The 27,213-nt window shown below is 43.5% G+C and overlaps 1 protein-coding gene across 2 annotated transcripts in view; it reads right to left on the bottom strand.

The window, feature by feature from the left end:
• The window catches only part of PROS1 (protein S), a 60,703-nt gene that overhangs the window by 22,245 nt on the left and 11,245 nt on the right, over nucleotides 1-27,213 (bottom strand). For both annotated transcript variants that reach the window (XM_069946016.1, XM_069946015.1), the window contains exons 5-8: nucleotides 24,009-24,131; nucleotides 23,286-23,417; nucleotides 15,867-15,992; nucleotides 14,677-14,798 (exon numbers count right to left, since the gene is read on the bottom strand). In XM_069946016.1, the coding sequence (XP_069802117.1) occupies nucleotides 14,677-14,798; nucleotides 15,867-15,992; nucleotides 23,286-23,417; nucleotides 24,009-24,131 (503 nt within the window). The remainder of the gene's footprint in view (nucleotides 1-14,676; nucleotides 14,799-15,866; nucleotides 15,993-23,285; nucleotides 23,418-24,008; nucleotides 24,132-27,213) is intronic.

The raw sequence follows: 27,213 nt of genomic DNA, 5'->3' as shown, positions 1-27,213 counted from the left end.
CTCTAACCTTACCTACCAAACCTTCTCCTATGTCACTATCCTTACCTACCAAACCTTCTCCTATGTCACTATCCTTACCTACCAAACCTTCTCCTATGTCACTATCCTTACCTACCAAACCCTCTCCTATGTCTCTAACCTTACCTACCAAACCTTCTCCTATGTTACTATCCTTACCTACCAAACCTTCTCCTATGTCACTATCCTTACCTATCAAACCTTCTCCTATGTCACTATCCTTACCTACCAAACCTTCTCCTATGTCACTATCCTTACCTACCAAACCTTCTCCTATGTCACTATCCTTACCTACCAAACCTTCTCCTGTCACTATCCTCACCTACCAAACCTTCTCCTATGTCACTATCCTTACCTACCAAACCTTCTCCTATGTCACTATCCTTACCTACCAAACCTTCTCCTATGTCACTATCCTTACCTACCAAACCCTCTCCTATGTCTCTAACCTTACCTACCAAACCTTCTCCTATGTCACTATCCTTACCTACCAAACCTTCTCCTATGTCACTATCCTTACCTACCAAACCTTCTCCTATGTCACTATCCTTACCTACCAAACCCTCTCCTATGTCTCTAACCTTACCTACCAAACCTTCTCCTATGTTACTATCCTTACCTACCAAACCTTCTCCTATGTCACTATCCTTACCTACCAAACCTTCTCCTATGTCACTATCCTTACCTACCAAACCTTCTCCTATGTCACTATCCTTACCTACCAAACCTTCTCCTATGTCACTATCCTTACCTACCAAACCTTCTCCTGTCACTATCCTTACCTACCAAACCTTCTCCCATGTCACTATCCTTACCTACCAAACCTTCTCCTATGTCACTATCCTTACCTACCAAACCTTCTCCTATGTCACTATCCTTACTTACCCACACCTTCTTCTATGTCACTATCCTTACCTACCAAACCTTCTCCTATGTCACTATCCTTACCTACCAAACCTTCTCCTATGTCACTATCCTTACCTACCAAACCTTCTCCTATGTCACTATCCTTACCTACCAAACCTTCTCCTATATCAATATCCTTACCTACCAAACCTTCTCCTGTCACTATCCTTACCTACCAAACCTTCTCCTATGTCACTATCCTCACCTACCAAACCTTCTCCTATGTCACTATCCTTACCTACCAAACCTTCTCCTATGTCACTATCCTTACCTACCAAACCTTCTCCTATGTCACTATCCTTACCTACCAAACCCTCTCCTATGTCTCTAACCTTACCTACCAAACCTTCTCCTATGTTACTATCCTTACCTACCAAACCTTCTCCTGTCACTATCCTTACCTATCAAACCTTCTCCTATGTCACTATCCTTACCTACCAAACCTTCTCCTATGTCTCTAACCTTACCTACCAAATCTTCTCCTATGTCACTATCCTTACCTACCAAACCTTCTCCTGTGTCACTATCCTTACCTACCAACCCTTCTCCTATGTCACTATCCTTACCTACCAACCCTTCTCCTATGTCACTATCCTTACCTACCAAACCTTCTCCTATGTCACTATCCTTACCTACCAAACCTTCTCCTATGTCACTATCCTTACCTACCAAACCTTCTCCTATGTCACTATCCTTACCTACCAAACCTCCTCCTATGTCACTATCCTTACCTACCAAACCTTCTCCTATGTCACTATCCTTACCTACCAAACCTTCTCCTATATCACTATCCTTATTCACCAAACCTTCTCCTATGTCACTATCCTTACCTACCAACCCTTCTCTTATGTCACTATCCTTATTCACCAAACCTTCTCCTATGCCACTATCCTTACCTACCAAACCTTCTCCTATGTTACTATCCTTACCTACCAAACCTTCTCCTATGTCACTATCCTTACCTACCAAACCTTCTCCTATGTCACTATCCTTACCTACCAAACCTTCTCCTATGTCACTATCCTTACCTACCAAACCTTCTCCTATGTCACTATCCTTACCTACCAAACCTTCTCCTATGTCACTATCCTTACCTACCAAACCCTTCTCCTATGTCACTATCCTTACCTACCAAACCCTTCTCCTATGTCACTAACCTTACCTACCAAACCTTCTCCTATCTCACTATCATTACCTACCAACCCTTCTCCTATGTCGCTATCCTTACCTACCAAACCCCTCTCCTATGTCACTAACCTTACCTACCAAACCCTTCTGCTATGTCACTATCCTTTTCCACCAAACCTCCTCCTATGTCACTATCCTTACCTACCAAAACGTCTCCTACGTCACTAACCTTACCTACCAAACCTCCTCCTATGCCACTATCCTTACCTACCAAACCTTCTCCTATGTCACTATCCTTACCTACCAAACATTCTCCTATATCACTATCCTTACCTACCCACACCTTCTCCTATGTCACTATCCTTACCTACCAAACCTCCTCCTATGTCACTATCCTTACCTACCAAACCTTCTCCTATGTCACTAACCTTACCTACCAAACCTCCTCCTATGCCACTATCCTTACCTACCAAACCTTCTCCTATGTCACTATCCTTACCAACCAAACCTTCTCCTATGTCGCTATCCTTACCTACCAAATCTTCTCCTATGTCACTATCCTTACCTACCAAACCTTCTCCTATGTCACTATCCTTACCTACCAAACCTTCTCCTATGTCACTATCCTTACCTACCAAACCTTCTACTATGTCACTACCCCTACCTACCAAACCTTCTCCTATACCTACCAAACCTTCTCCTATGTCACTATCCTTACCTACCAAACATTCTCCTATGTCACAAATTAAAAAGAATAGGACCCAGAACAGACCCATGTGGCCACCACTTGTAACCAGTCTCTGCTTGTAATATTCACCACTACACCATACACCACACAGCAGTAATGTGCCCCTTCTTTATAATAAAAAAGAAAGAGAGAAGGGCGCCTCCTAGTGTAATAACGTAGTAAAGAAATTGTGCACAAAGTATCACAGAATGTGACAATTATAGGCACAACACTATATCAAGCATAACTCCAATACCGCAGCTCAGCCAGGGATCCTCCACACAAGTATGGATAAAATGCACAACAACAGACAGGTCCTTAGTGAACTTCAGGAACCAAACTTCAGGATCTAGTTTGGTTCCTGAAGTTCACTAAGGACCTGTCTGTTGTTGTGCCTTCTATATAATAGGTATACCACTGGCATCTGTATTCTCACCATTATTAGGGCCAAGAGCAGCTGAAAAACAACAATTGTGGTCAGCTCACCAAATGGACAATTTGCACTGGGTCCTATTTTGAAGCACGGAGAAAAAGCAAGCGTGCCAACTCCTGGTCAAATGTGGCAATGTAATGAAGGATATTCTCCAGCTCCAAAGTAAGTAAAAATCCAAAGTCTTTATTAGAACATGTAAAAAAATATTCTTAAAAAACATCGATGTTCACAAGAAAAATAACCGATGCATTTCGGACAGAACGTCCTTACTCATGTCTCCTTGAGTAAAGACGTTCTGTCCGAAACGCGTTGGTTATTTTTCTTGAGAACATCAATGTTTTTTTAAGAATATTTTTTAACATGTTCTAATAAAGAGTTTGGATTTTTACTAACTTTGGAGCTGGAGAATATTAGGCCACTGATGGGAAAATATCACCCGTTCTGATCAATCTTTTCTTAAAAATTTAGTCATAAGTTTATATAGGTGGAGGTCTGGGTGTTGAGACTGAAGGGGAATAGCACTGCGCCCCTTTGTTTGTGATAAGCCTCCCTTAGGTTTCCTTGGAGAACCCAGTGGGCAGTGTACAGATCCTTAGAATGTCTAGGCGACGTCCATGAATCTGTACACTGCCTCTTTGGGTCTCTGGTGAGCATTTCTACCTCTTGTTCAGTGTTCACACCCAGAATTCCTCGAGGGAACAACTAAGGAACAGCAAAAGGCAAATAATGTTCCACAAGTTTTAAAAATTTAAAATATTGGAAGAAAATACTTTACTCACACTACTTAGTCCCTTGCTACTCCAATGGAGGCCCAGGATTAGCTGCAGTGTTTAGCGAATGATATTTATGACAATATCATTGCAGTTTCAGAGGGGAACACCAGAGGGGTAGTGTTGCTGAGTATTGTAAAGAGGACTTGCCAAACCGTTTGGCAATGTTCATCAAACCCGAACGCTCAGCATTTGACTTCCGACACCTGGAGAAGTTAGATGCCTCCCTATTGATGCCATGAAAACATGGATACAGCCATGTCTTCTAGGACTCCCTAAGTCAAATGCCGAGCGTTCGGGTTCGACAAGCATTGCCAAACAGTTCGGCAAGTCCTCTTAACACTAGTTCTAAGGCAATGTGGCATTTAGGAGGGGCAAATTTTATTTTATTTTTTGTTGGCCTTTTAAGTGAGGTCTGACCTCAGTAAAGATATATAATGCAGTCCGTAGCAATAAGCCCTAAAGCTCTGGACCCACAGAGCTAATGGTTAAAGGGGTTATGCAGCGAAAATCTTTTTCTTTTAAATCAACTGGTGTCAGGAAGTTATATAGATTTGTAATTTACTTCTATTAAAAAATCTCAAGTCTTCCCATACTCATTAGTTGCTGTATGTCCTGCAGGAAATGTTGTTTTCTTTTCAGTCTGCCAGAGTGCTCTCTGCTGCTACTTTTGTCTGAGATAGGAACTGTCCAGAGCAGGAGAGGTTTTCTTTAGGAATTCGCTCTTGCTCTGGACAGTTCCTGACGTGGACAGAGGTGGCAGCAGAGAGCACTGTGTCACACTGGAAACAATACACCACTTCCTGCAGAACATACAGCAGCTAATAAGTATGGGAAGACTTGAAATTTTTTAAATAGAAGTAAATCACAAATCTATATAACTTTCTGAAATCAGTTGATTTGAAATAAAAAGATTTTTGCTGGGCAACCCCTTTAATTCCTCTAAGTTTTGCTGTGGGTATCTATGGGTAACTATCACTAGCTTGCCCTTGCTCTTTATATTTAAGTAGCCGGTTTTAATGTGGCAAGCCTATTCCCGCGACAGTTCATGGCAGGTATAACACTATCATTAGTTAAGGGCCAGTCCTGCATGGAAACAATGTTAAACATTGTTATTCATAGAAACTTAAGCTGGGTTGCTGGAATACTTTTTTTTTTTTTTTGCAAGCTACACCCCAGGAGCTTTCAGAGGCTTAATAAGGATCCGAGATACTGGCACGTTCCAGCCTCCATGCCAGGGCTTAGAAGGAATTATACAATATTGTTGCCTGCTGGGTGTACATTGTCTGCCAAGTCACTCTTGAAATGTGCCAAGTTTTTGAAGCATTCTTAACACAAAGGCGGCAGAGCTCAGGGGGGAGAAAAGCTGGAGGAAAAAGAAAGATAAAAATATTTCCTAAAAAATAATAACAAAGCCTTGTCATAATGCCGACAACATTAATGAAGACGCATTAGGAAGTATTGTAATAGGGGGGAATAGAGAGGTGCAGACTGGACGGCATAGATCATGTGTAATATAACCTAGTAAGAAGTCTATAGCCTCAGGCAATGGGGAGTTAATGCTGATTTCTCGAATCACACAATGAAACTCCAGCACATTAGGTTTCCCCTCGGTGACTGGTTGTAGCACAAAATAACACCTGTAACCAGGATTTCAACTGAGATGAATAGATGCAATGCCTCATGAAGACCTCAATAAGTGACAATTGCCTACAGCGGTATGTTCCATTACAGTGTGGTCAATGACCCCTGCAACTCGGTGTCATTATTCTAGAAATTATGTTACTAATTTGCTTCTCGGTCCAAGAATTGGCGGGATGAATGGCCGGGCTGAGATCTGGTTTGGCGGCGGGGAGATGATTTGATACGTAATGACGAATTAGAGGGATACTCATCGGCGTTAGCGGAGGGGCAGCTAGGGGGCTAAGGCTTTATTAGCGCCTTCCATCTGCCTGTCTAGTCTGCTGCGAGACGTCCAGGGCTGTCCCAGGGTTCGTTTATCATGTATCTCTGGTGGAAAGTGAAAAGTGGGCATGTCTATTACACAGATCAATCATGATCCACGCTATAGCATCTCTCCCCACATATAAATGGATATCTATTACTTCCCTTATAAAAGGCATTACGCTGGATGCTAGGATTTAACCCTTACATGATGAGGAAGGAGAAAGATTCGGTGTTAGTCTGTTTCTCAGTGTTGTTCATCATTTATTCATCAATCCATTGCATTGTTTAAATTTCATGGTATGAATTGGCTTCAACTATCTACTCCTACCCCCATTATCCATTGCATTGTTTAAATTTCATGGTATGAATTGGCTTCAACTATCTACTCCTACCCCCATTATCCATTGCATTGTTTAAATTTCATGGTATGAATTGGCTTCAACTATCTACTCCTAGCCCCATTATCCATTGCATTGTTTAAATTTCATGGTATGAATTGGCTTCAACTATCTACTCCTACCCCCATTATCCATTGCATTGTTTAAATTTCATGGTATGAATTGGCTTCAACTATCTACTCCTACCCCCATTATCCATTGCATTGTTTAAATTTCATGGTATGATATCTGGCTGTACTCTTCTCAGCATTGACTTTTATTGCCCTCTTTTCTAAGCAGTGAACCCAAACTGTTTGTTTACAATCTTCTCTCTATCAGTTACCCCTGCCCTCTTCCATCTCTTCCCCACCCACCCCATGTTTCACACCTGGTAGTACTTCTCAGCTAGTTATCTAACTATATAGTGAACTGCTCTGGTCATTCCTGACCATGGTCATTGCTGATCACTCTAAGTGCTGATCAGTCAAAGTGTCTAGATGAATTAAACCAGAATTGGAACTGAAGGTAACTGCATTCCATATACTCCTCTGCTCTCCAAAAATGTTCACCTTTGCTATCACTTTTGCTTCCCTAATACTCAAACTCTGCTCCAAACCCCCAACTCCTATATCAAGCAATAGTATATGTATCTCTCCTTCCCTTCTACCTGCTGATCTAACCCCCCTGCTGTCTTTTTCCCATACAATAAACCATTTCTTCCCATTCCCTCCAAACATCCTCCCTCCCTCTCTTACTCACACGTGCTATCTCTATCTCTGCTCCTGCTTACTGCTGGAGACATCTCTCCTAACCCTGGTCCTCCAACCTTTACTAACAGCTTCTCTTCATCGGCCACCTACAGAAACCCTTTTAACCTGATTAAGATTCCCTGCATGCCAGACCCCATCTCCATTAACTGTGCTCTATGGAATTCTAGATCTGTCTGCAACAAACTCACTGAAACCCACGACTTATTCCTCAATAAATCGCTCAACCTGCTGGCTCTCACAGAAACATGGCTACAAGAGTCAGACACAGCCTCACCTGCTGCTCTGACCCATGGAGGTCTTCAATTTTCCCATACTCCTAGACCTGATAACAGACATGGTGGAAGAGTGGGTGTACTTCTCTCTCAGGACTGCACTTACCAGGTAATTCCCCCTGAGCCCTCCCTCTCATTCTCCTCTTTTGAGGTGCACACCATTAGACTCTTCCGGCCCTTTTCCCTGAGAGTCGCAGTCATATATCGCCCCCCTGGTTCACAACGACGCTTTCTTGACCACTTTTCTACCTGGCTTCCTTACTTTCTATCTTCTGACATTCCCGCCCTCATCATGGGCGATTTTAATATCCCTATTGACAAACCACTTTCCCCATCGGCCTCTCAGTTTCTTTCCCTAACCTGCTCCCTTGGCCTCTCCCAGCATTCTGACTCTCCAACCCACAAGGGTGGGAATACCCTGGACCTTGTCTTCTCCAGACTTTGCCCAGTTTCTCGCCTTAATAACATTCCTACCAGGCTCTCGGACCACAATCTTCTCTCCTTTTCAATCACTAATACTCATTCTCCTCCTGACACCCCAACCTTGGTCATGTACAGAAACTTACGTGCCATCAACACCCAACAACTTACAGACTCTGTACGGTCATCACTGCCTCCTATCTCTTCACTCTCCTGTCCCAATGTGGCTGCCAAATGCTATCACGACACCCTCAAAACAACCCTTGACAAAATGGCACCCCTCACACCTCAATCAGCAAAACGCAGACGACCACAACCTTGGCACACACCTTCAACTCGTTTTCTTAGACGGTGTTCTAGGTGTGCTGAACGTTCGTGGAGGAAGTCTAAAACTGATGCAAACCTCCTACATTACAAATTTGTGCTTAGAAGCTACTACTCCGCTCTTCATTCTGCTAAACAATCTTACTTTACCTCTCTCATCTCTTCTCTATCCCATAACCCAAAACGTCTCTTTGATACCCTCAACTCCATCCTCAAACCCAAAGTTCAGACACCCGTAACTAACCTCTGCGCTGAAGACCTAGCATCCTACTTCAAGGAAAAGATAGATACCATCCGTCAGGAGATCACCTCCCAGTCCCAAAGAAGTGTTGATCCCATTCTCTCTTGTATTTCCTCCTCTTCCCTCTCAGTATTTGAACCTGTAACAGAGGAGGAAGTCTCCAGACTCCTCTCCTCCTCTCGTCCCACCACCTGCCCTAGTGACCCTATTCCCTCACACTTTGTCCAGTCTCTCTCTCCTGTTGTCACTACTTACCTTACTAAAATCTTCAACCTCTCCCTCTCCTCTGGCATCTTCCCCTCGGCTTTCAAACACTCCATTATCACTCCATTACTGAAAAAACCCTCTCTAGACCCCTCCTGTGCTGCCAACTATCTACCTGTCTCTAATCTTCCTTTTATCTCCAAACTGTTGGAACGTCTGGTCTATTCCCACCTAACCCGCTACCTCTCTGACAACTCTCTCCTTGACCCCCTTCAGTCCGGTTTCCGTCCTCACCACTCTACAGAAACTGCCCTTACTAAAGTCTCTAACGATCTCCTCTCCGCCAAATCTAAAGGTGACCATTCACTTCTCATCCTCCTGGACCTATCTGCAGCTTTTGACACTGTAAACCACCAGCTCCTCCTCTCCACGCTCCGCTCTATCGGCCTCAAGGACTCTGCTCTTTCCTGGTTCTCCTCCTATCTCTCCGACCGCTCCTTTAGTGTATCACTTTCTGGCTCCACGTCATCTTCTCCTGGGCCCTCTCCTTTTCTCACTTTACACTTTACCCATCGGACAAATCATCAGCAAGTTTGGTTTTCAGTACCATCTCTATGCTGATGATACCCAGCTATATACCTCCTCCCGTGATATCACCCCCGCACTTCTACAGAACACCAGTAACTGTCTGTCTGCCGTCTCCAACACTATGTCCTCCCTATTCCTAAAACTAAACCTTGCTAAGACTGAGCTTCTTGTCTTCCCTCCCTCTGCTAAACACCCTCCACCTGACATCTCCATCTCTGTCTGTGGTGCGACCATAGCCCCTACACAGCAAGCCCGCTGCCTTGGGGTTATGTTTGACTCAGATCTGTCCTTCACTCCTCACATTAAATCTCTTTCACGTTCCTGTAATCTGCATCTAAAAAACATCTCTAAAATCCGTCCCTTCCTTCCTGTCGAATCTGCTAAAACTCTCATTGTCGCTCTGATTCATTCCCGTCTTGACTACTGCAATTCCTTACTAATCGGCCTTCCTTCCTCTAAACTCTCCTCTCTCCAGTCCATTCTCAATACAGCGGCCAGGCTCATCCCCATGTCCAGCCGCTATACCAATGCCTCCCCCCTGTGACAGTCACTACACTGGCTCCCTGTTAAACACAGGATACAATACAAAGTCCTCCTGCTCACCCACAAGGCTCTCCACAGTGCTGCACCTCCATACATCTCCTCCCTCATCTCTGTCTACCGCCCTACCCGTGCCCTACGCTCTTCTAATGACTTACGATTAACATCCACCTTGATTCGCACCTCTCACTCCCGTCTCCAGGACTTCACCCGAGCTGCACCAGTTCTATGGAATGCATTACCCAAGACTGTCAGACTCACCACCAATACACAAAGCTTCAAACGTGCCCTCAAAACACATCTGTTCAAGCAGGCTTACCAGGTTCCCTAATTTTGACTCAACCCTCAACCCCCCCTCCACACACACACACACACACAGACACCTCCACCACGCACACACACACAGACACATACATACACGCGCACACACACACCAAGCATTTAAGCACTTAGACCTGTGCATGCAGGCATTGGCTGGTGACAGGTTCACCCCCCCTTACCCGCACTGCCTTATTTATATAGATGGCCGGACCATAAGAACAATGATGCACTTTGCCCCTCTGCCATTTTGTCTCGCACCCCCTTCTAATAGTCTGTAAGCTGATGCATGCGAGCAGGGACCTCACTCCTCATGTATGGATAATTATATGTATCTCTGTAATGTCGATTTTTTTTGTCTATGTATGTACCCCCAGAATTGTAAAGTGCTGCGGAATCTGTTGGCGCTATATAAATAAAAATTATTATTATATTATTATTTATTGGATTAGTATCTTCTATACTAGAATTTTATGGCTGTATACTGTCTGTCATCCAGGTAAAATGGACAGCGGGGATGAGTTGATGAGCAAGGTGAGTCCTGTCAACTGCTGTCACCCACTCAAAATCTCTGACATCACTCCAAATTATACGGACATCACTCCTAACTACGCTGACATCGCTCCTAACTACGCTGACATCGCCCCTGACTACGCTGACATCGCCCCTGACTACGCTGACATCACTCCTAACTACGCTGACATCGCTCCTAACTACGCTGATATCGCCCCTGACTACACTGACATCACTCCTAACTAGCTGACATCGCCCCTGACTACGCTGACATCACTCCTAACTATCCTGACATCGCCCCTGACTACGCTGACTTCACTCCTAACTACGATGACATCGCCCCTGACTACACTGACATCACTCCTAACTACGCTGACATCACTCCTAACTACGCTGACATGGCCCCTGACTACGCTGACATCGGCCCTGACTATGCTGACATCGCCCCTGACTACGCTGACATTGCCCCTGACTACGCTGACATTGCCCCTGACTACGCTGACATCACTCCTAACTACGCTGACATCGCCCCTGACTACGCTGACATCACTCCTAACTACGCTGACATCGCCCCTGGCTATGATGACATCACTCCTAACTACGCTGACATCGCCCCTGACTACGTTGACATCACTCCTAACTACGCTGACATCGCCCCTGACTACGCTGACATCACTCCTAACTACGCTGACATCGCCCCTCACTATGCTGACATCACTCATAACTACGCTGACATGGCCCCTGACTATGCTGACATCGCTCCTGGCTATGCTGTGTGCACTGGAGGTGGGCTCGGTGCCCCTAGTGTGATAATACCCCTTCCTCTTAGTGATGCGGCCCTGTTGATTCTTATAAAGCCGAGTCACAGTGGGAAGGGGATATTGTCACTCTGGGGGGTGCAGGGCCCACCTGCCAGTGCATAGAGCCGAGCTGGTGCATGGCAAAAGAACAGAGCCGAGCACAGAAATCAGGCGGCGTTTCATAAAAAGGACTGTGTCACCAGGATCTGTGCCCGGTGCCAATCTGATAATGTAAAAAAAATATATTATATGTTAAGTTATAATATATTATTCATGTATTTGTTATTTTAATTTTTAAAAACTATGGTATGCAAAGAGATGAGTATTTCTTTCTGAGCTTATACACTTCTCTTTCCTTAAAACTAAACATGTTTCTTATGTTTCTACAGTTATTTTTTTTTCCCTTAATGTTCTTACTTTTCGGAAAGGTTATTTATTCGTGTTTACCAGCAGCGAGGAGACAAACTTTATAGCTTATCCTGTGTGCTGCATGCTGGGCCTGAAGGTCACACAATTAAAGGATATACCCTGCGTAACTCCCTGATCTCCTAACACAGCAGCACAGGAAGCAAACTAAATGTTGTTTTTCCAAGTCTGAGCTGGATGTTTGCTTACCCTGAATTGACATTTTGAGCAGGACTTGCGATGGTCGGCAACCAAAGCTGATGCAGATAGAAAACTTGCAAGAAGAGACTCCAGAATAACGAATTAGGAGGCGAGTATCCGCAATTTATTTACCGCATTAAGGTGAAAGTCCGCCTTTTAAGAACATGACAAAAAGATGTGGCAGTCTGCTCAACATGTTGAAAGACAACGATCAGCCAGCATCATGCATGTCAGATGAATGTCGCTTTTTAACATTACCTATTACACCGAGCGATTAATGGCTAAATACAGAAAACGAACGCTTGGTGTAATAGGGCCTTAAAGGAGAAGTCTGGCGAAAATTTTTATTAAAGTATTGTATTGCCCCCCCAAAAGTTATACAAATCACCAATATACACTTATTATGGGAAATGCTTATAAAGTGCTTTTTTCCCTGCACTTACTACTGCATCAAGGCTTCACTTCCTGGGTAACATGGTGATGTCACTTCCTGGATAACATGGTGATGTCACTTCCTGGATAACATGGTGATGTCACTTCCTGGATAACATGATGATGTCACTTCCTGGGTAACATGGTGATGTCACTTCCTGGATACCATGGAGATGTCACTTCCTGGATAACATGGTGCTGTCACTTCCTGGATAACACAGTGATGTCACTTCCTGGATAACATGGTGATGTCACGACCCAACTCCCAGAGATGTGCGGGCTGTGGCTGCTGGAGAGGATGATGGCAGAGGGATGCTCAGTGTCCCTTCAGTGCCCTGTGTCCCTCAGTGTCTCCCTGCCATCATCCTCTCCAGCAGCCACAACCCGCACAGCTCTGGGAGTCGGGTCGTGACATCACCATGATATCCAGGAAGTGAAATCACCATGTTATCCAGGAAGTGACATCACCATGTTATCCAGGAAGTGACGTCTCCATGTTATCCAGGAAGTGACATCACCATGTTATCCAGGAAGTGACATCACCATGTTATCCAGGAAATGAAGCCTTGATGCAGTAGTAAGTGCAGGGAAAAAAGCACTTTATAAGCATTTCCCGTAATAAGTGTATATTGGTGATTTGTATAACTTTTAGGGGGCAATACAATACTTTAATAAAAAATTTAGCTGGATTTTTCTTCTGGAATCCATACAGTACATAGGTGGCAATGCTGCTGAGATAACCAGTGTAAGGGCCAGGTGCCTACACCCCAGCAATCAACCATTGATGGTCTAATCGTATGACTAGGCCATTGACAGTTTTGGGCTGTAATCTGCCAAGCTTGTTTGTACTTATAACGTGAACCAAGTTATCTGCCAATTTCTACTTATGTCCAAGATAAGAAAATGTGCAATCAATAGGCCGAGTAATTCTGTGCAATTAAAAACTCGCTGTCTCTATGAGACAATCTCTACCCAAATGCCATATTAGTGGTGAGCATGGATATCGCGGGGTCCCCGACTATAACAGATTGCCTTACAAGACACAATTTAGGGGCTGGGCCACACAAACGACCCCTGTATCGTTGGTGCAGCCATTTGAATACATTATTATCGGCTGCACATTCCCTGGTTACACAGGGAGACGTGCGGCTGATAGGCAATGATTTAAAGGACTGCTCAAAAAATGTAATCAGCTTAGAAGCAGGCATTTTCCCACTCACAGCTGATCACTGACCCTTTTACATGGGACAATTATCAGCCGAATGAGCATTTCTAGTAACGCTCATTGCTGATAATTTCCCCATGTTAAAAGAGAAGTCCAGGCAATTTTTAAAAAATTGCAGCCGGCAGGGGCAGGGGGGACTGTAACAAGGGGTCCTAACATACCTCTTTGTGTGCCTGCGGTGAGCAGCGGAACCAGCTCCGGGACCCCGCCAGAAGGCATTTTCCCCTTGTCTGTGTTGGCTGATGGACAGGCCGCTCAGCCAATCAGTAACTGGAGCTGCATCCCGCCCCAGTCGGTCCATCAGCCAGGTCATGATGTGTAAAGCGTCGGAGCCCAGCAGGGGTCCCAAGGCCGGTCCCACCGCTCACCATGGGCACAGGAAGAGGTAAGTTAATACTCTTTGTTACCTTCCCCTGTGCCCCTGCCTTTTTTTAATATCATCCCCGAAGGCCGGACTTCTCCTTTAAAGGGCCCTAAGACCCCCTAAGATTCCCAGTCTTCCAGTCCCAGCTCATTCATAAAAAAATTGGCAGGAGGAAGTGTAATAAGGGTTCCTAACATACCTCTTCCTTTTCCTTTTAGGTGAGCGGCGGGACCAGCCTCGGGACCCCGCCGGAAGACATTTTCCCCGCCTGTGTTGGCTGATGGACAGCCCGCTCAGCAAATTAGTGACCAGTCGGTCCATCAGCGAGGTCATGACGTGTGCAGCGCCGGAGATCCCGAAGCTCAGCGGGGGTCCCAAGGCTGGTCCCCAGTGCCCCTGCCTTTTTGTTTTTATCCCCCCTACCCCCCCCCCCCCCCATAGCCCAGACTTCTCCTTCTCCATCAAAAAAATGGCATATGGACAGCCCACTCAGCCAATCAGCCATCAGCCAGGTCGTGACGTGTGCAGCGCCAGAGATCCCTGAGCCCCTGAGGTTTCCAGTCTTTCAGTCCCAGCTCATCCATGTAGTTATCGATCAATTAATGTGAATGACCAATCTACAATACTCAATTTCCAGGCAGGAAAATCCTCAAGGATTCCAATAGTCAGACCCACAGTGAGGAGGCAGACCCTTGTGATAAGGGATTTACTATAAGGTTTTTATGTATGAATATAACAATATGGTGTACTCACTTCACACGATTTCTTGTCCTGAGCGAGCTTCAACTTCTTTCTTCCTTCACAGTAGCATTTGTAACTTCCGGGCGTATTAACACACACTTGGCTGCAAATATCTTCTACACATTCATCTAAGTCTATAAAACAAATGGGAGGTTGTGAGGTAGGGCTAATGCCTTTCTATTGTGTCCTAATCAGAGGTGATCATATGTGTAACCTGAAGGACACCCAGGGGCCCTACAGGCAAGGAGCCTGCTGCTACTGTATAAGAAAATTACCAGTGCCTACTGCCGTCTATACAACTAGATGATTTCTATGGCATAGGGTCCATTTACACAGAAAGATTATCTGACAGATTATCTGCCAAAGATTTCAAGCCAAAGCCAGGAACAGACTATAAACAGAGATCAGGTAACAAAGGAAAGCCTGAGATTTCTCCTGTTTCCAAATCCATTCCTGGCTTTGGCTTTAAATCTTTGGCAGATAATCTGTCAGATAATCTTTCCGTGTAAATGGACCCTCAGAATAACGGGTGGAGTAGCATAGTAGCCAGAGACTTCCATTAGATCCACATGGGATGTGCACACCACCTAGCTCAGCAGATAAACCATTGTTCTTGCCCAGGGGAATGTCTACTGTCTGGGTCTGCCTTTGTCCTAATGCCTATGGATGGCTGCCAACTCTCTTTTCCATCTGCATCAATTATTTTACCACTGACTGTATAGTATAGTTGAACCTGATGCTGGTTAAAGGAGTACTCCAGTGATTTATTTTATTCTTTCAATTCAACTCCTGGCACAAAGTGCCAGAGATTTGTAATTTACTTCTATTTAAAAATCTCCATTCTTCAAGTACTTATGAGCTGCTGTAAGTCCTGCAGGAAGTGGTGTATTATTTCCAGTCTGGAGAGCAGGAAAGGTTTTCTATGGGGATTTGCTACTGCTCAGGACAGTTCCTGACATAGACAGAGGTGGCAGCAGAGAGCACAGTGTCAGACTGGAAAGAATACACCACTCCCTGTAGGACATACAGCAGCTGGTAAGTACTGAAAGATTTGAGATTTTTTTAATTACAAAACTTTCTGACACCAGTTGATTTGAAAGAAAAAAAAAATTGCTGTAGTACCCCTTTAACTTACTTGCATAGGCAAAACCCTGTAAACCCATATATATAGGCAACTATATAGGGCGAAGAGTGTCACTTACCTTCACAAACCTTTGATGATGTGTTGAACCGATATCCAGTGCCACACTCACATTCATACTTTCCTGGAGTATTTCTGCACTGTGCCCCTCCGCAGATTACAGGGCTCAGCTCACATTCATTTCTATCTATTGAAGACAAAGACATCTTACATGAAGAACACAACTATGGATACATTAAATGGCAACATGTTTTAGTTTGGTTGCACCTTGTCTTAAACAGGTTGTCAGTCTGACTTTTTTTTATTTTTATATACCCTGGTAGGGTACTGAGTTAATAGAGGATGAGCTCTGTTTCAGGATCCCTATCAGTTTACTAGAGCATAGGGTCTCATTTATCACTCTGGAGGACCCAGCACAACACATCCTCGCCCATTGGTTTTAATGACCACCATGTAATGTTTAGTTTCTCCTATGGTGGCGCTGTAGGGAATTTTAAATCTTGCAGTCAGATTCACCTCCAGACTAAAGCCAATAACTAGAGTCTAAGCGATACCTTGAGATTAAGCTTCATAATATGGTATATAGTCAGTGGGAATATCCAGTATATAAATATGTGTTGCTATGCAGAAGCATCCACAGAATGTGTTGGGCATCATTCTGAATATACACTAAAAATGTTATGTTAAAAGGGGTTAATCAGGATTGGAAAAACATATTTGCTTTCTTCCAGAAGTGGCGCCACTCTTGTCCTCAGGTTGTGTGTGGTATTGCAGCTCACTTTCAGTGAATGAGTTCTAATAACACACACAACCTGACACAAGGAATTTTTCAAATCTTGGATAACCTCTTTAAAGGGGAACTATCAGCATGGTAGACAAATGTAACCTGCTTATATGTCCCTATTGCACAGGAGATACCGAGGAGGAAAGTATGTCTCTTACCTTCATCCTCGGTACCATTCCAGTGCAGTTAGTCACGCGCTATATGGTCCGGTGAGACCATTAGAAGCACTGCCTGTCCCCATAGCACTGATCAGGCCCACCCCTGGCCGGCCTGCTCCATTCATTATTAGTAAGGGGCGGGTATCCTTGGCCAGATTGGCTGTATCAGGATAGGCAGTGCTCCTAACGGTCTCACCGGACCATAGAGCGCATGACTAACTGCACCAAAACGGCACCGAGGAGGAAGGTAAGAAGACATACCTTCCTCCTTGGCGTCTCCTGTGCAATAGGTTAGATTTGTCTTACCTTCTGACAGTTCCCATTTAACTAGTAAAATTTTTGCTGGGACATGATCCACAAATGTCTCTTTTTAGACCCTTTTTATGATTCACTAGACAATGGGGTGTGGCCAGAGAAAAGGGGGTGTGTCCTAAAATGCACAAAATTGTGGTCTGAAATACACCAAACACTGCCTTGTAAAGTTTTGTTTTAAATTATGGGAAATAATAAAATCTTTTTACCTACAGGACATGTTTTGTGTATTTAAATTTGTACATAAGAAACCGCTAGCCGACATATGAGACTGGGAACAAACTATAGGTAAATGCGCAAAACCAGTATCGAGGCCTGTCAAGGGACACTGTAAAATAGATGAACAAAACATATTTTGATAAAGTGGATGGCGGATGATGTCTGCCCGCTGTCAGGGGACGGGAATAGCACATAGAAGATTTATGTACGGCTGTTTGCTGTGTCTTCTCTCGAATTCTCGGCAATGAACATCAATTGATTACAGTGATGTAGTACTGAATCTGTTTCTCTTGGATGCTCTGGAAGACTGTGGAGACTCCTAGATATGGATTGGGTTCTTAATCACAGAGGACCCGCTCTCTCAATCGTACAAAATTAGCTTTTTAGGGACTAGATGTTATTTTATGAAGCCGTTCTTAGCAGTGATAAATGCCTCCCGCGAAGCCGAGCGGAGATAAATCTATCAATGGTTTAAATTGAATAGAGGATTTTAGAGATAGGTGGTGAATAAGAAGAACAGGTGGTAAAGAATGTAACATCTCATGACATCAGGCAGGAATCAGCTTCTCATGTTCACAATGTGGGGAAAAAGCCGGTAGATTTATGGGACATATAAATGAAATTCAACTCTAAGAGCTAGAATGGAGCCCCACTCATCCATTCATATAATACTACATAGCGAAGGCTATAAATTTGGATTTCAGCACATAAATGTCTTCATACATGCTTCTATTAAGATATAGGGCTAATCCGAAGAAGTTCTACGGGACTGAATTATTATTCAGAGTGCTCTCTGCTGCCACCTCTGTCCATGTCAGGGACTACATGTACAAAATAAAGAAAAATGGGTGCAGCTCACTGAAATTGCTGAGGTTAAAGGGGTTATCCAGCGCTACAAAAACATGGCCACTTTCCCCCTACTGTTGTCTCCAGATTGGGTGGGGTTTTGAAACTCAGTTCCATTGAAGTAAATGGAGCTTAATTGCAAACCGCACCTGAACTGGAGACAACAGTAGGGGGAAAATTGGCCATGTTTTTGTAGCGCTGGATAACCCCTTTAAAGTTGTGAACACCCTAGTCACACAAAACGAGATTCTACTACAAACATAAGCCCTCAAAGCAGATCTAATATACAATACAATACAATACAATATGAAATAAAATGGATAAAATCACATATACTATCACAAGTAACAGAAGGGCCCTTCTACCATTGGGATGTTTGGCACATAAAGCCCGTATCTATAGCATAGGTTGGTTAAAAGTTCTCCACTGTGGAGGTTCCGTACAGGTCTCAGCCAGGCTAGGCTCTATGGAACCCTCTAACAAGTTCCAATATTGGGATATTACGATGCCCTCAGCCTTGGCTACCCAGCTGTCTGACGCCTCGGATGTGCGGGAGATAGATGGTATACTAGTTCTGTCCCCGGACTGCGCGTTTTTGCCAGGGGAGGAAACACAACAACAAGGACAATTGGTGCCGACAGGCACCTCTCACCCGTCCTGGATCGCTGACCCCCCAGGTGGTCTACCCATCAATAAAATGACAAGGGAAAAACCAAGGCCGGGTATCAATCCACAGCCAGCTGTTTCGGAATGTTGCCCCTCATCAGTGTGGAGTCATTTCATTGACCTATAGGGCCGCTTAATAGGGTGGTTTTGGTGTTTTCCCTACAGGAGACACCCCTTGGCTGGGTCCTTCCCGGAGGGATATCTGTTTTGAGAATTTTAAATGAGTCTCCACGGGCTCTTCTTTTTCATATTCATGTCAGGAACTGTGCAGAACAGTAGCTATTCCCATAGAAAACCTCTTCTGCTCTGGACAGTTCCTGACATGGACAGAGGTGGCAGCAAAAAGCACTGTGTCAGACTGGAAAGAATACACCACTTCCTGCAAGACACACAGCAGCTGATAAGTACTGGAAGACATTCTTTTTTTTTTTTATTGAAAAAATTTAGAAATCTGTATAACTATAGTACAAATATAAATAAAGTAAATGACAGACTGGCATATAGCTAGAAACCCTGCCCACATAGGCTTACAATAACAAAGTGAGGGGAGGGAGATGGTAGGTGAGGAGAGCAGCTGTTCTTCGTGCGGAGCAGTGACAGCAGAGTTATTGTAGGTTGTAGCCTATTCTGAAGAGATGGGATTGCAAGTTGCTTTTGAAGCTGGTGATGGTGGATGAAAGCCGGATGAATCTTTCTGAAAATGGATTTATACTTCTCAGTAATAAATCTGTATGCAATAAGTCGTCCCTAGAGAGCGTCTGGCAGTATTTTATCCTTTCTCTCTAGGGCTGTGTGCATTGTGCGTAGTGGGTTTGCAGCTGTGCTTCATAAAATGGAGCGATAACCATTAAGTAGGTACACTAGTAATATATTCAGCACTAAACTCTCTATGTAAGAATACAACCATGTTCATAGGGACAGAACGATGGCTTAGTATTGCTGCCTTACTGCACCGAGCTGTAATTAAAATAAAGATCTGTATGATGTCCCCATGTTCTATCACCTTTGCAAGCACTTAAAAAGTTTACTAATAGGTGAATTGGATTTTATGTATGGGCCCTAGTGGGTATCTGAAATTATCAGCTGCTGTATGTCCTGCAGGAAGTGGTGTATCCTTTCCAGTCTGGAGAGCAGGAGAGGATTTCTATGGGCATTTGCTACTGCTTTGGACAGTTCCTGACATGGACAGTGATGGCAGCAGAGAGCACTGTGTCAGACTGGAAAGAATACATCACTTCCTGCAGGACATCCAGCAGCTGATAAGTACTGGAATGTTTTTTTTATTTTTTTTTTACAGAAGTAAATTACAAATCTATATAATGTTCTGGCACCAGTTGATTTGAAAGATTTGTTTTTATTTTTTTGCTGAACTACCCCTTTAAGGACAGAGAGCGATGACAATGTCTGTACAGCATTTTGGAATATGTACTACATCAGCAGTCATAATAAATAAATTAGCTGCCCATTTTGAAGTTTTCATAAAAATCATATTTTAAAGTCAGTCACTATAATTAAAAATAACTTTTGACATCTTATTAGGCATGTCAAAAGTTGTTAAACACAGAGGGTCATAAATTGATCAAAGTCTCATAGACTTATGTGGTGACCCCCGGTGTGAGGCTACGGCCGGTCACTTGTTAGATGGTAAAGTGTGACGCCAGTTCTATGGTGGTTGGCCGAGATATAGCCGGGCCCAGTGATGTTATGTTGTGACGCCAGTGCCGGTTGGGCACACAGGTATGGTCGCACACCTGCTTTTATTTTAAAGGGCCGGTTATACCTTGTTTCCCTGTGGGCAGTGTCCTGCCGGGTTGTTTAGGGGTCCCTTGGGCTGTTGTCACGGTGGTCCGGAGTGGAATGATGATCCACCCGGACTATTGGCACTGCCACCCACAGAAAGGTGAGATGACCCAAGGACTATGTATGTACTGTGTTGGTGCTTGATGAGGAATCACAGAGTCTCTTAATCATATATAAAATCTGTTTTACTTCGAAGATACTTGTGTGCAGCAGATCATACAGCTTTGCATTGATATGAGACTTTATACTTAAAAAGACACTTGATGGTTCAGGATCCAGATCTGTAGTGAGAATATAGAGAGTGGTACAGTCATGCTGACTGGGTTGCGTGCTGAGAGGTATATAAAAGAATCAGAGTAGTAGAGAGGAGGATGTCGTGAGAGTCCCAACCCAAGTAGTACTGTGCTCTGCCAAAAGGTTGGAGATAGAAATAGAAGAATACTTGATAGAGAGAATACTTGTGCCCGTGCTTTGACTCTTTTGGTCTTTGCACCACCTATTGCCCTACCAGTTTCAGGGGACCCATCCTAGTGGGTGACACAAGCCCCAGACCTTGTTACCTGGGATGAGCGGAATGCTGAGGGTTCCCTACTTACATCCACGCTGCGAGATAGAGTTCATAGGCTTCTAGCAACTTTGCTCTATCTGGATCAGTTCCTTGACTTTTCTTTATGGATACTGTCCTGCACTGTGTCTCTCCTTGTCTACGGAGTGGTTTGAGATGATCTCTGACTTGTCCTCTCTAGTGAAGGGTCTAACACTGCATAGTGTTGAGTGGAGTTACTTGAGAAGAATCTGTAGGTTGCATGTGCCTGGGTCTGCTTCTAGACTGCACACTGAGACTGGGGACCTGGCAGAGGGCCAGAGCCCAACTGGACCACTGTAGAGAGCGTTTTGGTTTGTGTCTAGCGACAAAAGACACTACACTTCCTCTACCCATGTGACTTCCTATCTACAGCCCCTGTAAGGTGTGCTGTGAATGGGTTAAGAGCGCATATGTGAGAAGTAAAGAGAGAAATGATAGGATAGAAGAAGAAAGTACTCTCATTGGTCTACAGATCCATGTGACATATAAATAAACAATAACCCTTTCAATACTACAGCTGTGCAACAACTAAGTACATATACCTGGCTTTGTCAATTTGAATCAATTTGAATGTTATTGAAATGTACAATATTATGCTGTATTATATGGGATTTATACGTAATAAAGAATTTAAAAAAAAAGTACATATACTTACAATAGCGACATCTTGTGGTGAAACTTTAACACTGCTACATCACCACTTACACACAAAAGGTACAGGCTTTTACGAAGGGAGTAACTACTAGCAACACCTGTGGTGGGACACCACACTTACACTGTCAGAATTAGCTGATAAGAGGTACGACCACAGAGTGGATGGCATGGCTGCCGCACTCTCTCTACGGCTTTAGGCTATGTTCACACTACGTATATTTCAGTCAGTATATGTATATTTCAGTCAGTATTGCACCCAAAACCAGGAGTGGATTAAAAACACAGAAAGGATCTGTTCACACAATTTTGAAATTGAGTGGATGGCTGCAATTTAATGGCAAATATTTGCTGTTATTTTAGAACAACGGCTGTTGTATTGAAATAATGGCCGTTATTTACTGTTATATGGCGGCCATCCACTCAATTTCAACATTGTGTGAACAGATCCTTTCTGTGTTTTTAATCCACTCCTGGTTTTGGTTGCAATACTGACTGAAATATACGTCGTGTGAACCCAGCCTTAGGCTGCGTTCACACTACGTATATTTCAGTCAGTATTGTGGTCCTCATATTGCAACCAAAACCAGGAGTGGATTGAATACACAGAAAGGATCTGTTCACACAATGTTGAAATTTAGTGGATGGCCGCCATATAATGGCAAATATTTGCTGGTGTTTTAAAACAACGGCTGTTGTATTGAAATAATGGCCGTTATTTACTGTTATATGGCGGCCATCCACTCAGTTTCAACATTGTGTGAACAGATCCTTTCTGTGTTTTTTTAATCCACTCCTGGTTTTGGTTGCAATATGAGGACCACAATACAATACTGACTGAAATATACGTAGTGTGAATGCAGCCATACACTGTATCGCTTGGTCACAGCCGGTCTCAGCAGTGAGACCCCCTGTGATCAATAGCTTTTTGCATGCCTGATTACATGTCAAAAGTTTTAGGTTTTTAAAAAAAAAAAAAACCACCAGGACCCAGGTAATTAGTGACTGCAGTAGCTCCTGTCCCTGCCGTGTATAAGGAGAGATGGGACCATTAGTCTCAGGCAGGGCCACTTTAACCAGAGGGAAAATGGTGCATCTGCACCGAGCCCACTGGTAAAGGGGCCTCCCCCCGTGGAGGCTGGCCTTTGCCATGTGCGCGCACAGGGTTCCGGACGCCAGCCTGTCTGGGGGAGGGGGGGGGGTGGCGCCGCCATCACGATAATAAAACCCTTACTGTCCAGTTATCCTGAGGTTTGGGCAACATGAAACAGGTGATCCATCTGGGATAGCTCACCTTTGTGAAACCAACCTAAAGGTGTGCTTACAGATTTTTGAAGCCAGGAATGGATTTGAAATGCACTGTGTAAATATATTCAAGACCTGATTCTGCTTTGTAGAAGTGAAATGAATACTGCTATCCCCATGATCACCATGACATAATACATATAGAGCATTTACCGCTACAGGTGTGCTTATCAGGAAGCAGGTAGTAGCCATCGTCACATGCACAACGATAGCTGCCGGGGATGTTCACACATCGCTGACTGCAGCCGGCCTTCACTTTTTCTGGATCCTCACACTCATTAACATCTGAAATAAAATAACAAATACTTAACAATACTAATAAAGAAATAAAAGACCAGGGGAACGGATCAGTCTAAAATGAGTGCATGAACTTTTTGGTCATATAGGCCATGTTCACACCCGGTAAGACACCAGCCGTTCCGTGACCCGGCAGGGCTGTACCGGCCGGATGATCTTCACTGCTGCAGAATTCGAATGTGGGCGCGCCTGCATCTGAATTCCCCACTGCACACAATGGAGTGTGCGGCTGAAGCCGCACGCTCCATTGTGTGAACCGACAGGATCTTCTAAGGCCGCTATTCATTGACTGACATGTCAGTGTACTATGTGTATACACTCCGGTCGGGATTCCTTAGAAGGTACCACTACGTAGGTTCCATAGTAATCACGGCTGTTGTCACAACGGCCGTGATTATTACGAAATTTACGCAGTGGGAACATGACCTTATATGGTTTATTCTGTTTATTCTGTCAGGTCAGCATATAAAATGATCTTTTGTAATACATATTATATGTTCGCTATCTACATATACTCTATATAGAGCTTTCTGTAGTAATATATCATGAACATCACAGTTTTTGTGTGGTTTCCCTTACCTTCCTCGCAACGCACTCCCCGCCAGCCGGGTTTACAAACGCAGGTGAAATTTCCTTTTCCATCCTTGCATTCTGTATATCCCTCTTTATTACATGGTAAGGGCTTACACTGGTCTGGGATTGCTGCAGGATAAATGTAATATATAAATATACAACAATATTGGGTCCCGTCTATGATCCACAGCAAAAAGCTGCTTAAAAAGAGTGGTTTTTACTCTAGCGGACTTAGCTGGTCTATGTGTTATAGGGCTAGAGGTTGATTTGAATGACTATCATGTAATACTATACGCTGCAGCCACTGCTAGGAATGTATGGGCGGACGTGGCCGGCAGGTCCCTGGTCTGGCCCTTATTTACCTTTAACTTACATTGCAACAACCAGAACAAAGGTGCCACAGAAAACAAAAAGTCATTGCCAATGGCATTTGATGAGACTGTGGCTCTCGTTTTTTGACTGTCTGTATAACTGAGATCCTTTGTCCATACACTCATACAATTCTATACAGACAAGCTTCTAGAAAAGAACTATATTATATTTATCATTCTATTGGTTCTAGAGCATTCGTGCCATTTACAAATTTGTAAATTAATTCTATTTTAAAATGTAATGTCCTTCAGAACTACTCGGCTGCTGTATGTCCTACAGGAAGTGGTATATTCTTTCCAGTCTGACACAGTGCTCTCTGTTGCCACCTCTGTCCATTCCAGGAACTGTCCAGAGCAGCAGCAAATCCTCATAGAAAACCTTTCCTGACATGGACAGAGGTGGCAGCAGAGAGCACTGTGTCAGACTGGAAAGAATACACCACTTCCTGCAGGACATACAGCAACTGATAAGCAGGGCCGTCTTAACAGCATTATGGGCCCCTGGGCAGAGGTGCGAATTACCCCCCCCCCCCCCTAGCGGCCGCCGCCCCTCTTATCTGGTAAGGTACAGTGGTACCTTGGTTTAAGAGTAAATTGGTTTAAGAGATCACAGTTTTTCAAAACTGTGACTTGGTTTAAGAGCATTGTTTTGGTTTAAGAGCTCCCTGTATTGGGTGGGAGGGCGGGTGGAGGAGGGACATGGTCTGAATAGCGGGGTCTACAGCCCTGTACTCTGACCCAGGAAGTCTCCCTCACCTGCCAAATCATAGCAGATCCCCTTCAGGCTGGGGCCTACATCAGGGGACAGGACTGTGGGGGTAATCTCTCCATAGCTGTAACCCCTCTCTCCCCGTACAGGAGCGCTGCATGTATGTGCCCCCATCTGTCCTGCTCATTCCTTCATACTCCCTGCAGTCTCTATCAGCCCTTGTGTTTCCCATCCGCTCCATTACTGTACAGTAACTTATAATATCACAATATGTTTGTTTAATCTGTTTTACATGTTATTCAGAATAATAAATCATTATTTTTTGGGTGTGGAACCAATTGTCTGCATTTCTATAATTTCTTATGGGAAAATTTGCTTTGGTTTAAGAGTGATTTGGATTACAAGCACGGTCCTGGAACGAATTATGCTCGTAATCCAAGGCACCACTGTATATTGCCTATAATAGTGATTGTCATATATGTTGCACACATACAGTATATCACTATTACAGGCAATATACCTTACCACCTATTTATCTACCATATAGATACAGGTATAAGGGTGGAGCAGTAGGTAGGTGGTTATATAGCCTATAGTAGTGATATATGTGTACAAATATATATGGGGGGTACAGGTATATGTGGGGTATACAGGTGGTGGGTAAAAGCCTAATTAATATATATTGGTGCCCCTCTCTATATATGAGACATGTTGCTGTCCCTCTGCATATACGCCATGTTGTCTCCCTGTATACTGTGTAATACAGGGAGTCTGTGTATACTGTATTATACAGTATACAGGGAAACAACACGGCTTATATATAGAGAAGGGCAAAACAACATGTCTCATATATACAGAGGGGCAACAACATGACTATTATATATGAGAACCATGTTGTTTCCCTGTATATATACTGTATAAGGGTACAAACACACACAGCAGATACGCAGCAGATACGGAGCAGATACGCAGCAGATTTGATACTGTGTTCAGTTATTTAGATCTAATCTGCTGCGTATCTGCTGCGTATCGCAGCAGTAAATACGCAGCGTATATGCCGTGTGTGTTTGTACCCTAATACAATATACAGGGAAACAACATGGCTTATATATAGAGAAGGGCAAAACAACATGGTTCATATATAATAGTCATGTTGTTGCCCCTCTGTATATATGAGACATGTTGTTTTGCCCTTCTCTATATATAAGCTGTGTTGTTTCCCTGTATATTGTATTATACAGTATACATACAGGGAGACAACAATGGAGTGATAGGTGAAGGATAAGTATATAATACACTGCTGTATACACTGAATGGAGATATATATACACTTATACAGGAGGAGGATAAGTATATAATACACTGCTGTATACACTGAATGGAGATATATATACACTTATACAGGAGGAGGATAAGTATATAATACACTGCTGTATACACTGAATGGAGATATATATACACACTCAGGAGGAGGATAAGTATATAATACACTGCTGTATACACTGAATGGAGATATATATACACACTCAGGAGGATAAGTATATAATACATTGCTGTATACACTGAATGGAGATATATATACACACTCAGGAGGAGGATAAGTATATAATACACTGCTGTATACACTGAATGGAGATATATATATATACACTCAGGAGGAGGATAAGTATATAATACACTGCTGTATACACTGAATGGAGATATATATATACACACTCAGGAGGAGGATAAGTATATAATACACTGCTGTATACACTGAATGGAGATATATATATACACACTCAGGAGGAGGATAAGTATATAATACACTGCTGTATACACTGAATGGAGATATATATACACACTCAGGAGGAGGATAAGTATATAATACACTGCTGTATACACTGAATGGAGATATATATACACACTCAGGAGGAGGATAAGTATATAATACATTGCTGTATACACTGAATGGAGATATATATACACACTCAGGAGGAGGGTAAGTATATAATACACTGCTGTATACACTGAATGGAGATATATATACACACTCAGGAGGAGGATAAGTATATAATACACTGCTGTATACACTGAATGGAGATATATATACACACTCAGGAGGAGGATAAGTATATAATACACTGCTGTA

The sequence above is a fragment of the Dendropsophus ebraccatus genome, chromosome 11 (genome assembly GCF_027789765.1).
Source record: "Dendropsophus ebraccatus isolate aDenEbr1 chromosome 11, aDenEbr1.pat, whole genome shotgun sequence".
Lineage (NCBI taxonomy): Eukaryota > Metazoa > Chordata > Amphibia > Anura > Hylidae > Dendropsophus > Dendropsophus ebraccatus.
The sequence above is the reverse complement of the archived record's forward strand: the minus strand, read 5'-3'. Positions and strand labels throughout refer to the sequence as shown.